This window comes from Rhinatrema bivittatum, chromosome 4 (genome assembly GCF_901001135.1).
Source record: "Rhinatrema bivittatum chromosome 4, aRhiBiv1.1, whole genome shotgun sequence".
In the NCBI taxonomy this organism is placed as follows: domain Eukaryota; kingdom Metazoa; phylum Chordata; class Amphibia; order Gymnophiona; family Rhinatrematidae; genus Rhinatrema; species Rhinatrema bivittatum.
Genome location: NC_042618.1, coordinates 419,733,838 through 419,750,784, shown reverse-complemented (window position 1 = coordinate 419,750,784; position 16,947 = coordinate 419,733,838). Strand labels below are relative to the sequence as shown.

Below are 16,947 nucleotides of genomic sequence, written 5' to 3'. Positions count from 1 at the left end.
TCTTAATTGGGATTCCTCAACTGTGCATAGATTGTTTTAATCATGCTGCTGCTCCAAACAAACAGGCCGATTCAGTACGGTCGCTCAGGCAGAGCGCACCGTTAGCCCCCATTTGGACGTGCGTTTTTTATGTGCTATTATTACCCCTTATACAGTAAGGTGTAGTAGCGCGTGGAAAACGCGCATCCAACCCCGCCCACCCCCCCCGAAACTAATAGTGCGCTCAACATGCAATCAGGGATTACTCCTACAGGAGCAGGGCCAGACTCTGAGGTAAGACTGGATCTTCTGCCTGGACCACCTCTGCAGGTTGAGCTCTTGGGTTCTGGTGGCTGGCAGGACTTAGGCTGGAACTGGAGATAAGCTGGGTCTGAAGGCTAGGCTGGGAGCTGGAACAAGGCCCAGGCTGGGTTGGAGACACAGCTGGTACTGAGGGCAAGCAGGAGCTGGATACAGGCAGGGCTGAAGACACGGACTGGAAGCAAGGTCCAGGTTCGAGCTGGAGACAAGGCATGGAGCAGGAGGCAATACAAATACAGGCTTGAACTAAGGTCAAAACCTCGACAGGATAAGACTGGACAAGGCCATGAGAAGAACAAGCAAACATTAAACAAGAAGACCCAAACAGGCCACGAGGCTGGGCTAGGTGAATCTAAATCTAAAAGGTCCGAAGGAGGCCACTGAGCAAGGTAGAAAGGCCAGGAAGGCCGAAGTAGGCCACATGGCAAGGCAGGAGGCCAAGGAAAGCCAAGGCTGTCAGCAGGTTCGACAACCAATGCCGGTAAAATTAAGCATCAGCTGTCAAACCCGCTGACAGCTGCTGCTTCCGCCAATAAAGAGGCGCTAGGGATACACTAGTGTCGGAAAACGGACGCTCAGTTTTGCCGACGTCTGTGTTCCGAACCCGTGGCTGTCAGCAGATTCGACAACCGATGCCAGTAAAATTAAGCCTCGGCTGTCAAACCCGCTGACAGCTGCCGCTTCTGCCAATAAGGAGGCACTAAGGATGCGCTAGAGTCCCTAGTGCCTCCTTATTAGCGCGGGCCCTCATTTGCATACTGAATCGCGCGCCCAGGAGAGTGGCCTGGGCGCGCATTGGGAGAGCGGGCGCCTGCCTCGGAGTGCCGGCTCTCCCACGCCTGAATCGGCCTGAAAGTCAATTAAATATGCAACTTGCTCAGCATAGCTTTGGTAATTTCCTTTATATGGCCTCTTCTGAGCAGGATACCAAGGGGATATGCTTAGTCCTTTAAAAAAAAACGTGTTTTTTCATATTTTGTAGACATCCCTTGGGTTATACTCTTATCATTACGTGACCTGACCTTCAAGAGGCTGCAAAGTCCCATAAAACTATGATAATCTGCCAGTGCATTTCAGTGTATGATCTGAACATACATCCTGATTATAATTCTGATTCTGATTATAAACTGGCTGAGGCAGGGCCATTTTAAACTTGTGACCTTTCTTGTAGTATGCAACAATGGTATCATGCAAATATGACTCCTAGACACTCTGTACTCATTGTCCTCACAGGATCATCCTATTTTCTATGGCCTATAGCCTGCAAAATAGATGAGTCAAAAAAATGGTCAAATATCTGGGACACCTGGCCTGCAGCACTTCTCACACTGCAAAAGGAGATACTGGCCTGGTTCAGGAGACAGTCATAAGAACAAACGGGCAGATACAGTAAAGATCGCGGGAGAGCGGGCGAGCACCCGCTGTCCTGTGCACGCGATTCAGTAAACTAAAATATTTAAATTAGGGCCCGTGGTAAAAAGAGGCGCTAGGGACACTAGCGCGTCCCTAGCGCCTTTTTCGACAGGAGCTGCGGCTGACAGCGGGTTTGACAGCCGACGCTCATTTTTGCCGGCATCGGTTCTCAAACCCACTGACAGCCACGGGTTCGGAAACCGGATGCCGGCAAAATTGAGCGTCCGGTTTTCAACCAGCGAGCTGCTTTTAAATTTTTTTATTATTTTTTACTTTTTTTTTTTTTACTTTTGGGCCTCCGACTTAATATCGTCATGATATTAAGTCGGAGGGTGCACAGAAAAGCAGTTTTTACTGCTTTTCTGTGCACTTAGGCGTTAAGAAATTAACGCCTATCTTTGGGTAGGCGCTAATTTCTTAAAGTAAAATGTGCGGCTTGGCTGCACATTTTACTTACTGTATCGCGTGGGAATGACTAATAGGGCCATCAACATGCATTTGCATGTTGCGGGCGCTATTAGTCTCGGGGGGGGGGTTGGACGTGCGTTTTCGATGCGCTATTACCCCTTACTGAATAAGGGGTAAAGCTAGCGCGTCGAAAGCACGTGTCCAAATGCCGGTTAACAGTGCGCTCCACCGGAGCACACTGTTCTATATTGGCCTGAAAGTGACCTGCTGGGTCAGACAAAAGGTCTATCGAGCCCAGCATCCTGTCTCCCAGAGTGGCTAATCTGGGTCACTTAGACATACCTAGATCTTTATTGGACAATTCTAGGTCTGTTGCTTGTTCCCAGAAGTAAGAGTTGGTGATTCCCACATCTGCCTGGCTAGTAATTTAAGAGACCTGTCCTTTGGAGATACGACTGAGAGGGAATATAACAGAGGTTTATAAAATCAGGAGTCAGATGGAACAGTTTAATAGGGAACAGTTATTTACCCTTTCAATTAGCTTTAGGATTAGAGGACAGACAGTCCATAAAACTAAACTAGTTATACATTTAAAACAAATTTAAGAAAGTATTTTTTCCAGTCAAAACATAAGCTGTGAAATCTGTAGTCAAAGAAAGTGGTCAAGGTTAAAAGTATAGCTGGGTTTACAGAAGGTGTGGACAAGTTTCTGGAGGACATGAAGAAAAGGAGAGATGGAAGAGAGAAGCCTGAGAGTCACTGAACATTGTCTCATTCCTTAATTCATTTAACAATCATTTTATTTTCCATAAAAGGACTCCCTCAGCAAGTCTTCACTCTTATAAAGTAAGAGCTCTCCTCCTACTCATGTTGTATTTCAATATTCTTGTGACTTAGAGCAGTGGTTCCCAACCTTTTTAGTGTGATGGCGCACCTGGTATTGGGCTCACTTCATCATGGCACATAAGAATCTTCCCTATCCCTCACCCCCCTGTCATCAGCTTCTTCCTCCCCACCCTCCAAACCCCTGGCATCATCACCTTCCCTTCACTCTCCCCCAACCCCCACCCCCTGAATCATCACTTTTTCTCTTTCCTCTCTCCCCATCTCCCACCCCCTCATATCACCATCTTTCCCCTCTTTTTCCTTCTCCCTTCACACCATTACAATCCTCATCTTCTCTCCACCACCCTTGGGATCACCATCTTCTCTTCTCTTCCACCACCTCTGGTATCATTACTTTCTCCTCCCAGCCCTCTTCCCCAGCATCGTCATCTTCACTTCCCTTTCTCGCTACCCCTTGGCATTAATATCTCCTCTTCCCTCTACCCCCTGCATCTTCACCTTCTCTTTCCTTTTCTCTACCCTCTGCATCACATTCTCTATCCTTTTCTCTCCCCTCACCCTCTGGTATCATCTTCACCTCCCTGTTCTCGCCCTCCTGGTATCATCACCATCACCTTCCCCTTCCTACCCTCTCCCTCCACCCTCTGACATCAACTCCATCACCTTCCCTTGCCTAGCCTCTCCTTCCACCCCCTTCCCTGATATAATCTCCATCAACTTCTCTACCTACCCTCTCACTCCACCCTCTCTACCTTCCCTTCCCTCTCCCCTTCCTGGCATCAGTACTCTCTCTCTTTCCTTCCCTTCCCTCTCTCCTCTAACAACCCCAGCTTCCTAGCAAATTCAGCTGCCTCTTCCATCAGCATTTACCTGGTGCTGCTTCTTTCTTCTATGCCGGTTTCCCTCTGTAATCAGAACTGCATGGGGCCAGCAGGACCTGTGAGACTACAGTTTTCCCCATGCCATTTCAATTGAGGAGGAGAGCCAGCAGAGGGGAAACACAGAAGCAGCAGCAGATAAGCGCTATTCTCTGAACCCTCCTGCTGGTGGGAGGATATCCTGCTGGACAGCTGCTGGGGAAAGAGAAATCGAAGACTGTCGTGGCACACCAAAGTTACAGCTAAGGCACAATAGTGTGCCGCGGCACACCGATTGGGAAACGCTGACTTAAAGGCCAAAAGGAGAAAGATGCACCAGTACAAATGAATGGGTCAAATATACTGGCATTTTCTGATGCAACTGTCACCCGCATCTCAGGAGTCTGAATTGAACTGGTTCATGAAGTGCCTCATAAAAATTGTCTTCCCCTCCCTATCCCCATTAGGGTAGCAGAATCTGTACTTGAAAGACACTTTTGAGAGACAGCCAAAGCAATGGGAAATACCCCCAAACAACACTGTGACCGTGGGCTATAAGGTATATGGATTCTCCCACTATGAAGTAATGACTGGGATCTGTGAATCCTTATACCACCAATCAGTTTTTTGCTCTCCGAATACAGAGGTGGCACAGTTATAGGCTTCTGCTAATCAGGGAAAAATTCTAATATTTTAACAAAATTAGGAGTCAAACTTGAGAACTAAAGGATAACTCTGGTTGTCTCTCTCTCGAGACATATCATAGTCAACTGTATGATACAACCAATAACCTCTCTCCCACTTTCATTTTGTCAGTATGAAAGTCTGTAACAGTGAGACTATTTGCCAAAGAGGTCCCCATAACTTACTGAATGATTCTCATACCTTTCAGTAGCCAAGCATTTCTTTACCGTATTAAACTTCACGTGAAATAAAACTGCTCAGAAAAGAGAAGAGACATTTCTTACTTAATGCGTAACTCCGCGTTGGTGGCTGCAGTGTGGAACTGCTCCGATGTGAGCTTGTAGATCTCAGCATTCTGAAACGAAGCAAACATTGCTCATCACTAAGGTGTATGTCTTTTGCGTATTATGTCAACTGCCTTGTGCAGCAATCAGCTCTCATTTTTCACACAGCAAACATTACATTGCTGTATACAGCTTACATTTGCAAACAGAGAATGAAAAATTACATTCACTTCTCAATTGATCCCCCCATGCAGAGAGGCACAGATGTGTATTTTGGACCCTTATTCTTAAAATGGAAGGTACGAAGAGTGCTATAATGCATAAGGCCTCATTCATTCTTGTTATTTGTGGGCAGAGGGCCTGCATAGAGGGGGATTAATTTGCCAAAGAACTAAAAAAATCAGCAAATCGGGAATTTTAGACAGGCAAAGTCCCTCTACACAAACCTTGTGCATGCAAATGAAAAGTATGGATTAAGCCCATGGGTTTTCTTCAATTTTCAGTAAAATTAAATAGTCAACAGAGCAATCACATAATAGCCTCTAATGCTGTTCTACTTCATCAATCACCAACATGCCAGCAGTGACCACCCATAGTTTTTGGCAGCTATCTGACCATTTACATACTCCGCAAGTGCTTTCAGACCTATGCTGGAGTCTTTTAAGGAAAATTCGGGTGATCGGCTGATTTCATTGTAGATTCAGGTTTATCATGGTAGAGAGACTCTGAACATGATGAAGACTGTTAAGAAAATGCATGTGCTAAAAATATTAGACTCTGAGAGTAGGCAATTTTCCACTGTTTGCCTCTGTTGACCTTCAAATGCGTCCTTCATATTAATAATGAATTATTAACGTTTGCAGTAACACAAAAGTGTTTACATGGTTTTCAAAGCAGCTACAAGCTGAAGCATAAGAGGACCCTTAGATCATGGTGAACTTTACAATAACATGTCTAAGACAGAGACAGCATCCCATAGAAATGAAATGTAATACGGACATAGAAAGATGATCAATTAAGTATTTTAAGCTGGTCCTGATTTCACACAAACTTACAACTTAAAAAACAGTTTTCTGTCCTGCTCTTGTAACACAGAGAGTAAGACTACAACCATCTCTCTCCAAGAAATTCTTTAAAAAAAAGACAAAATTCCTAATGACTACAACCGCCTGGTTATACCAATGCATCATACCAAGAGGATAACGTTCACGCTTTCACCCACATATGCTATGTGGCTTTCCCAGTGAAAACACCTCTTGTGAAATTCAACCTTAGGGTATTTAAAATAGATAAAGAAAAAGCAAGTCTGCTTACAGGTAAACAGGGTTCTCCATAGACAACAGGAATAATTAGACATAATGTGTAGGTGATGTCATCCAATGGTGCTGACATTCACTCAGGTCTCAAAGCTCAGTAAAGACTTTACTCAGCATGCATGGGAGCTCCTGCATCCACACACTGACTTCGTGAGCCTCTCAGTCTCTTCCACAGCTTAAACTTTAGCGAAATAGTAGACTCAAGTGAGGCAGGCAGGAATTACATATGGCTAATTCATCCTGCTGTCTATGGAGAACCCTATTTTCAAGGAAACAAACCTGCTTTTTCCATTGACAAACAAGCATGTATTAGTCATTACACAAGGGGAGTCCCAAGCTGAGAGCTGTATAATGAAGCAAATATTTAGAGAAAACCTGGTCTCACCAAATGGAGAATGGATTACTGGGCGCAGGTTCCCTGCCAACAAAGCTGTGCCACTATTGCAAAGCACTTTGTGAACAGCCTTAGGTCCGCCAAGAGGCCGAAAGGAGCACCTTCACCAGAAATCTGAGGAACTTTCTGTGGGGTAGGTATATGGGAATGTGTGCATAAGCATCTGTCAGATTCAGAGCACACAAGCAATCCCCCTTAGTTGAATGAAAAGAATCATCTGGAGGGCGTTCATTTTCAAGCTCTCCCAACTCAACAACTTTATTCAGCCTGCATATCCAGTGTAGGCCTTAATCCCACTGATTTTTTGAGGGATTAGGAAATGTCTGAGATGGGAAATACCTGAGAAGGGAAAGGCCCGACTGGCTTCTGTTGAAGGAGTGATTCAACTTCCAGCTGTACATGGGCAGACTGAGAAAGATCAGAACTGAAGACTGAAATCCGCTGAGTAATAGGAGAGCAAGAGAAGCATAGGTGATAGCCATACTCCTCAATTTTCAGAACCCATCGGTCCTTGATGACAAGGACTGAACCCTTCCCCACAGAAATCATCAGGAAGGTGAGTCTCAAAGTCTTCAAAAACTGGTCCTAGGCCAAGGCTGCATCTGCTGTTGAGCCTTTAGCAGATGCTTTTCCCTCTATCAACCATGAGCGGGAAAATTGCTAAGGAGTGTGAGGAGCTCAAAGACATTGAAAACAGCAGAAGTGACATCTTTGGAGGAATGGATGCTTGTAGAAAAAATACTGACTTCTGGCTGGAGTTGATTGGTCCTCCACTGCAAATGACAACACATGTAAGGTGCATTGATGCTCCTTAATCAAAACCACTGTCTCGAACTTTGTCATTTAGCAAGTTTTCACCATGTATAAGCTACATCTGCAAGACTATCATGCATGTCCTCTTGTAATCATACAAGTCTTTGGATTCCTGTGGAAGCAGCTGAAGTCCTGGCACCATATTAAAACATAGAACCATAACGGCAGCAAAAGACCATTATGGCCTATCTAGTTTTCCTATCCACACCAACTAGGTTTCAGTGTGTTTCTATTTCTTCTGCTCAGTCTAAATGGCATTCAATATCTATGGGCATTGTGTATCTTTAATCTTTATTAAGACTTATTAATCGCTTAAAGGCAAAAGCACTAAGTGATATACAAAGAAAACATGCATAATTCTAGAGAGACAAATGAAAAACACAAACAATTTGCAAAAGTTATAGACATCATACAAAAATAAAAAAAAGGAATATATAAAAACAAAGAAACAACAGGCAATAAAGAGTCCTAGCCTAGTAAAGCTTCATTTCAATTAAAATCAGCCAGCTTAAAAAGATGAGTTTTAATAAAAAAAAAAAAAAAAAAAGACTCAAAACAGTCTGAAAGACACAATGCCTCTGGAAATGAATTCCACAAAATAGGAGCTGCGATAGAAGAAGCACATTCACATATCTCCAAATAAACCCTTCTCTTCTCCCAGTCTATATACTGATGTTCCTGAAAAATCACTGTCCTGGGATTGGGTGAGGGGTTAAAGGGCTCCCTGCATCAAAACAATACACATTACACTACATGTGTCAAAAATTGAGAAACTACTACTTACCTGATAATTTCCTTGTCCTTAGACCAGAAAGATGAATTCAGGACCACTGGGTTATGCACCTCTACCAAAAGATGGAGATGGAGCAAAGCTGACATCACAGTACATATACTCCTGCAGTGGCATCAGCCTGCCAGTATGCTCTTCAAAAGCCAACTGTGGACAGTCTAGCAAAAACTTGATTAATAATAGAAAACCTTTTCAGTACTCAGCCAACAGGAAACGCTTAACTCAGACAAAGCATGTATTAAAACTAGTTTAGGGACTGGATTAACACTTACCAGTAACCCCTGGAACACGCAGCCATGCAGAAAGACCATAACACAATCATTTGGCAGCCAAGGACAGGAAGCTGAATTCATCTGTCTGGACTAAGGAAAAGGAAATAATCAGGTAAGTAGTAATTTCTCATTTCCTAGCACCCAGACAGATGAATTCAGGACCAGTGGAATGCACCCAAGCTACTCACGAATAGGGCGGAAGGCTGCCCACGGTCCTGTCAAAACTGCACGTTCAAAGGCTGCGTCCTCCCAGGCCTGCATATCCAGACAGTAATACCTGGAAAAGATGTGTAAGGAGGACGTCACAGCTCAGCAAATGATGACAGAAGACAACAATCTAGCTTCCGCCCATGACACTGTCTGAGTCCTAATGGAATGAGCCCTAATCTGATTAGGTAACAGCTTTTCAGCATCCATATACGCGGCCATGACTACATTAAGAACATAAGAAATTGCCATGCTGGGTCAGACCAAGGGTCCATCAAGCCCAGCATCCTGTTTCCAACAGATGCCAAACCAGGCCACAAGAACCTGGCAAGTACCCAAACACCAAGAAGATCCCATGCTACTGATGCAATTAATAGCAGTGGCTATTACCTAAGTAAACTTGATTAATAGCAGTTAATGGACGTCTCCTCCAAGAACTTATCCAAACCTTTTTTGAACCAGTTACACTTACTGCACTAACCACATCCTCTGGCAACAAATTCCAGAGCTCAATTGTGCATTGAGTGAAAAAGAATTTTCTCCGATTAGTCTTAAATATGCTACTTGCTAACTTCATGGAATGCCCACCGATCCTTCTATTATCTGAAATTGTAAATAACTGATTCACATCTACTCGTTTAAGACCTCTCATGATCTTAAAGACCTCTATCATATCCCCCCTCAGCCGTCTCTTCTCCAAGCTGAACAGCCCTAACCTCTTCAGCCTTTCCTCATAGGGGAGCTGTTCCATCCCCTTTATCATTTTGGTTGCCCTTCTCTGTGCCTTCCCCATCGCAACTATATCTTTTTTGAGATGCGGTGACCAGAATTGTACACAGTATTCAAGGTGCGGACTCACCATGGAGTGATACAGAGGCATTATGACATTTTCTGTTTTATTAACCATTCCCTTCCTAATAATTTCTAACATTGTTTGCTTTTTTGACTGCTGCAGCACACTGAGCCGACAATTTCAAAGTATTATCCACTATGATGCCTAGATCTTTTTCCTGGGTGGTAGCTCCTAATATGTAACCTAACATCGTGTAACTACAGCAAGGGTTATTTTTCCCTATATGCAATACCTTGCACTTGGACCACATTAAATTTCATCTGCCATTTGGATGCCCAATCCTCCAGTCTTGCAAGGTCCTCCTGTAATGTATCACAATCCACTTGTGATTTAACTATTCTGAATAATTTTGTATCATCTGCGAATTTGATATCCTCGCTCGTCGTATTCCTTTCCACTGTAGCCCGCGAAGCCAGCTCACCCTGTTTACCTCCACCATGAAGGACAAACAGGCTATCCATCTTCCCAAAAGGTTTGGAAACCTCCAGATACTTTACGATATGTCTCTTGACATCCAAGGGTTGCAACAGGCGATATTCCTCCACATCTCTTTCCCTATCCAGAGACGGCAAGGAAATGGACTGATTCAAGTGAAAACCTGAGACTACTTTTGCCCCTAGAGTCACCCGAATGGTTCCTGGCAAGGCACAGTAAGGACCCACTGGTCTGACGTCACCTTGACCCATTCCTCGTAAAACAGGAACAATCTGCCCCCGACAGCTGGAACCGAGGAATGGGTCGGCGTCCCTTCATTGGGAAGACTTGGCTCCAGATGCAGACTGGATAGCCCCGGGTCTGCCAAAGCGTCGGCCACGAAAGGCCTGAGACCAGGACTGTTGGCGACCGGACGCTTGCCGAAAGGAAGAAGTTGGAGCTCTGGACGGACGAAATCTCTGATTCCCTCTGAATCAAGACCGTGAAGAAAAGGAGCCCCTCTACTTGGGCCTATACTCTGGCAGTCTGTGAACCTTGTTCTCCCCCAGGGATTGAACCATATCCTCGAGGTCCTTGCCAAAAAGCAATTTACCCTTGAAAGGCAACGACCCCAGCTGAGCCTTGGAGGAAATATCCGCTGACCAGTTTCTTAACCACAGGAGCCAACGAGCAGAGACTGCCGACACCATGGATCTGGCCGAAGTCCATAACGGATCATAAAGTGCATCCGCACTATAAGCGAGCGAAGCTTCCAGATACCCTGCTTGCTGTGCTTCTGCATCGGAAAGACCAGCATTAGCCTGTAACTGCTGAACCCAGCGAAGGCCCGCTCGTAAGGCAAAATTGCTGCACATAGCTGCCCGCACTCCCAGTGCTGAGGCTTCAAAAATGTTCTTGAGCTGTAGCTCCAACTTTCTATCCTGCAGGTCCCTTCAGGGCTGTAGCACCCGTAACTGGGATTGTGGTCTTTTTGGTGATTGCGGACACCGCTGCATCCACCTTAGGCACCCTCAGTATGTCAATTGCTTCCTCTGGAAGAGAATATAGCTTATCCATAGCCTTGCTAACTTTCAATTCCAGATCCGGGGTAGCCCATTCTCTATATAGCAAGTCCGTGGCAGAAAAATGAAAAGGAAAGGAAGTAGCCGGGCCCCTCAGACCCAACAACACTGAGTCCATGGCCCCTAGCCTGGACTCCTCTGGTGGCTCATCTATGCCTAGCTCTCCGAGTAAGGCAGAGATAAGCGGAGCCTACTCCTCCCTCCTAAACAGACAGACCACCTTCCAAAATGTGAGAGCCTCGTGCTGGATCCTATGGATGTTGATCAGGGTCTGTATCCACCCCCATTGGAGGCTTGCCCTGCGGGTCCTGGTCCCCTGGGTCCATATCCTGACCCGTGGAATCAGTATCGGTCTGATGAGCCCCTATACGCAAAGGATGCTTAGCTTTGGAGGACTCACAGACTCCCTTAGACATAGACCACTTTCGAGAAAGAGACTTAAGACCACTAGAGGAAGTTTTACCCCCAGCCTGCAGCTTACCTTCCCTCCTGGCTTGAAAAGCCCTATGGAGAAATAAAATAAACTCCGAGGAGGAGAAGGAGAATGAGGAGTCAGAAGCCGCCTCGGGGCTATCCTCCGTTGCAGGTGAGAGAGGCTGTAAAGGTTCGCTCCCTCCAGGAAACCCTGGCTGAGGAGAGAGAGGAGGCGGGAGAATCCCACCCCCCCCCCCCCAAAGCTGCACGAGTCGCTGATCTAAAAGACTCCAAAATGGCCTCTGTTCCCGCTGATCTGCCTCAGCTGTTCTCGGTGCAGCTAACACTGAAGGAGCTCAGGCAGCCTTGCCTTTAACCATTTTTGCAGCCCCAGAGGATCCCTCCCCCCGGGAAGACATGCCGAGCACAGCCCCTCCCGAGAAAGATGCGCACGGGTCGAGTCACATGCGATGCAGATTGGGCAGCGGGTCTGAGAAAGCTAAAATTCAATTCTGTAAAAAATAGAAAAATAATCGCTGTCCGCCCAAGCGCAGAGTCAGGGAGGGAAGAGAGAGCCGCAGCGCTGGTGACACTGACAGAAAATGAAAGAAAATCAAAACTTTTTTTTTTTTTAAAGACTTGCCCGGCAGTGGTCCATGGTCCTGATCCAGCAGGGTGGAGTGAACCGGGCTCCCCGGTGTCGCACCCAGCTGCTAGCTTCAAACAAGAGGGCCCTCGACCTGTAATGCAGCTGTCTCAACAACCAGTTACAAACCCCCTGGGAGGCTCAGGACAGAAACTGCTCCTTTTTTTTTTTTTTTTTTTTAAATCAAAGTAAAAATGTTTTACAGACCGAAAACTCTCTAAAACTCACTACTCTAACTCCAATGAACAATCAGCACAGACTGTAGGCCTTGCACCTCCACCATCTGCTGAAGACAGAGATACTGCGGGACTGTAGGTGGCACCATCCTATATAAGGCGGAGTTTTGTTTTGAAAACCTCTTTGTCTCCATCTGCTAAAGGGGGGGGGGGGGGGGGGGGGGGGGGGGGCAAAACCCAGGAGTCTGGACTGATCCGGGTACATACAGGGAACAGGCTATATTCCTCCTGCATCTTTTTTCCTTTCCAGAGATGGCAGGGAAATGGACTGATTCAAGTGAAAATCTGAGACTACTTTTGGCAAAAAGGAAGGAACAGTATGCAGCTATATTGCCCCTAGAGTCACCCGAAGGAATGGTTCCCAGCAAGGCAAGGCCTGCAGCTCGGAAATTCGATGCGCAGAAGAAATCGGCACAAGAAACACCGTTTTCAAGGTCAGTAACTGCAAGGAAAGGCTACGCATTGGTCGAAACGTAGGGCCTACCAAGAAATCCAAAACCAGATTAAGACTACACATGGGTACCCGGTGAATGTCTGAACGGCACGCCAAGCATAGAGACCAGAGGAAGGGCAAAGCCTTACAAACAACCCTTCTACTCTCTCTCTTTTTTTTTTTTTTTTTTAACCTAACCTGAGCCCAGCCTTTCCCGGTTAAGTACAGAGATGGTGTCCAGCTGTAGGGGGAGAGGGTATATACTGTCACTGCCACACTTAGCTTCCTGCTCCCACTGCCTTTCAGCTGTTGTAAACAGCTAATTCTATGCTGGCTCAGAAAACCAGCTACTGGACCAAAGCACTCATCTGAGGGGCCATGGAAATCACTTCAGTAATTCTCAACTGGGGGTCGGACCATTTGGTATTACCATAAGAGAACAGGGCAAATTAAATCTCCTTTTATTTCTCCTTCCAAAATTTAAAGCAATCCCCAGTAGGGAGATGCACGTCCACCATCTGCTGGAGATGGAGAATACTGGCAGGCTGATGTCACTGCAAGTGTAAGGATAATTTTAGACAAGCTAGTGAGATCTCTGGAAGACTTTGTACCGTGAATAGCCAGCTATAGATCAGAACAGACTCCAATGATTGATAAGTATGAATTAAATATATTACATATAATTTAAGTACAAAGATTGTATAAAGGCATGACACTATCATCATTTATTCCCTGTATTCCTGAGACATTCTGGCAACAATGAGCTGATAAAGAGCTGGGATGGCCCCAAGGAACATCTGATATCTCTGGGGACATCAAAGACTAAGACATTTGGTATTTCTTACCACCTGGGAAGATCTAATGCTAAAGATTAGTACCCATACCAATGAGCTGATAATAAGTTAAACAGTTGGTGCCATTTACCAAATGGGAGATCAAAAGACTGGTACTGAAATGCCTTCCTGGGTAAAGTGCAAATTGAAACACAGAGGGATATATAAAACATAGCATTTGCTTATTTTACTTTGATGAACTGAAAGGAACAGAGAGCGAACAGCTGGTTCTTTTTCAGAGTACCCGGCCCGCGAATCCTCCAGATTGCTATGAACACTGGCTTATATGAGGAGGATGTATAAGGGAAGTGTTCTTTGTTAATATTCTATTTCTGTCTGTCTCCTATTTGCCTGTATTGATTTATCTACAGTTTACTGTGATACTGTATTCAGTGTTGGTATTACTTCGCTGATTTATTATCCATATATTTACAACATTTAGTAAACTAAGGTTTGCTTTACCAAATTGTGTGTAGAGTGTTCTATGACACAATATAAAATATACCCCCCACACGACCACTATGCACACTGCAGGAGTATATATACCGTGGCGTCGATTTTGCTCCATCTTCATCTGCTGGTAGAGGTACATAACCCACTGGTTCTGAATTCACCTGTCTGGATGGTAGGAAAATGACAATTATTTTAACAAACTGCAGGGGGTGTGGGGGAGGGGGGAATTCTGGAAAGAAGAGGGTGAAAGTGAAAGGACCACCAGGGAGCTGTGCACAAGAGGTCCTTAAGGGTAAGGGGACTAACACGGTGGCAATTAGCAGGGGTTGTGCAAGTATATTAGGTGCCCTAGGACCACCCCTCACACAATTAAAAATTATGCATTTATAACAACAGATTTTATATGAAAAAGGACATTCTGAGGTAAAAAAACAAAAACAAAAAACTATCACAACAATATGCATATTACATTTACATTCACTACTTTCTTCAAAGGTTTTGCCTTGTCAGCTGTGTTGCTCAATATTTATCTTTTCCCTTTGTGCACCTACTTTAGATGTGTTATAAGTTGTATGCCAATGATATACAGCTTATTATCCCTAAGCAATCCTCCTGGTCTGACACACAGAAGTTTCTTTCTTTATGTTTAAATTCAACTAGGTCATGGCTATCTCATAATCAGCTGTTATTGAATTTGGAGAAAACAGAGATTATTCTGCTAAACAATGTTCCCATGATTAATGCCTCTATTAATTTTCAATTTGGTGATCTGACCATCTCGGTATCCTTTCAAGTAAAGAACTTTGGTGTGACTCCTGACTCAGAGCTTTCAATGAAGCCCCATATCAGGTTGATCATTAAATCTTTTTTTTTTTTTTTTTTTTTTTAAACAATTCAGATGGTGCATAGACTTAAGTCTTTGCTTTGGCCTGAAGATTTTTTATCTGTTCTCCAAGATCTTTTGTTGACAAGCTTGGATTATTGTAATTTTTTGCTACTGGGTTTACCTATAGCAAACCTGACTTCTTCAAATTCTACAGAATTCTGTGGCAATACTACTTACTAACTCTAGTCAGTTTCAGCATATCACTCCTGTTTTAAGAACTCTTCACTGATTCCAGTAGAGTGATTCATAAATACAAAGTAGCGATGATAATATATAACTTGATTACTAATAATACAAGTGCACATTGGATTGGGGCCATTCTCAGTATCTATATGCTTACTTGTGATCTGCAGTCTGTGAACAAAATATTTCTGGAAGTTCCATCTTATAGAACAGTGCATTAAATGGAATCCCATGAACTTGCCTTTTCAGTGGCGGGTCCTGTGTTCTGGAACTCCCTTTTGGAGCATTTGCATTCATTGTCTGATATCTTTTTAAGAAAGCACTGAAAACTTTTCAAGGCAACTTTTGGAGATGATTTTAAGAGCTCTTGATAGTCGATTCAGGCCGCTATGATTTTTTATGTTGGGTTTTTTTAAATATTTAATATTTGTTTGTTTTACCTGTTTTATTTCATGTAATGTAATATTTATGCTTTTTTTGTTTTTGGTTTTTTTTTAGCTTGTTCGTTATTTGTTCTTTGCATTTGTCTAATGATTTTATGAATTTTTTATGGCATCTGTTTTAATCTTTGGAAATGTGCAGAACAGCAGCTTAGTAAATAAATAAATATTCGGCTTTGCAATTCCACCCACTCCCCTCAGTGATCCTCTGTGTTTATCCCATTCTTTCTTGAATTCAGACACTGTCCTCCTTCGGGAAGCTATTCTATGCATCCACTACCCTCTCTGAAAAATATTTCTCCTTAGTCTACCCCTTTCCACCCTCATACCATGACCTCTCATTCTAGAGTTCCTTTCCTTTGACAGAGACCTGCCTCCTCTGCAAGGAAGCCTTTGAGATATTTAAATGTCTTTATCATAATTCCTCTTTCCTCAAGAGTATACATATTTAGATCTTTAAGTCTGTCCCCATATGCTTTAGAACACAGATCACTCATCATTCTAGTAGCCACGCTCTGGACTGACGCTGACAGGTTTATATTTTTTTGGAAGGTGTGGTCCTCAGAACTGTATACAGTGTTCCAAATGAGGTCTCACAAGGGACTTATACAAGGGCAATATCACCTTTTTTCTGCTGATCATTCTTCTACGTATTCACTCAAGCATTTTTCTGCCTTTTGCAATTTCCTTATCCACCTATTTGGCCATCTGAAGATTAGCAGTTCCGATCTTCCCCAGATCCCGCTCTTCTTTTATACATAGAAGAATTTCACCCCTATACTATACTGCTGCTTGGGTTTTTGCGTCCTAAATGTATAACTCTGCATATTTCAGCATTAAATCTTAGCTGCTTGACTCTAGACCATACCTAAGCTTTGCTAGATCCCTTTTCATGTTTTCAATAACTTCTTGGCTGTCTATCCTGTTAAATATTTTGGTATCATTGCCAAACACCGCCCCCCGCCAAATCTTTCACAATAATCCTTCTGCAATTTTGCTCACGAAGATATTAAAAAGAACCAGCCTAAGGACTGATCCCTGCTAGTAACATCCCTCTCAGAGTTAATTTCATTTATCACTATCCTTTGTCACTTCCCAGTCAACCAGTTTCTAACCCAGTCAGTCACTTTTAGGCCATTATTAAGAGCGCTTATATTATTTATAAGTCACCTATGTGGAACTGTGTCAAAGGCCTTCCTGAAATCCAACTATACTACATCTAGAGCTCTCCCCTGATCCAAACCTCTGGTCACCCAATCAAATAAATTGTTGAGATTACTTACCTGATAATCTCCTTTTCCTTAGTGTATGCAGATGGACTCAAAACAAGTGGGTATAGTGTGCTCGTGCTAGCAGTTGGAGACTGATCTGACGTCAGCACGGGTACATATACCCCCACAGGAAGTGTTGCAATTCAGTAATCTTCCTTGCAAAAGCTTTTATGGATATATGTGTGACTGACCGATCGTTTAAATGAACAGGATTACCCT

At 44.0% G+C, this 16,947-nt stretch overlaps 1 protein-coding gene across 3 annotated transcripts in view; it reads right to left on the bottom strand.

Moving 5' to 3' along the window:
* The window catches only part of CHCHD6 (coiled-coil-helix-coiled-coil-helix domain containing 6), a 453,605-nt gene that overhangs the window by 159,833 nt on the left and 276,825 nt on the right, over positions 1–16,947 (bottom strand). For all 3 annotated transcript variants that reach the window (XM_029601326.1, XM_029601327.1, XM_029601325.1), the window contains exon 6: positions 4,793–4,863. In XM_029601326.1, coding sequence (XP_029457186.1) covers positions 4,793–4,863 — 71 coding nt within the window. The remainder of the gene's footprint in view (positions 1–4,792; positions 4,864–16,947) is intronic.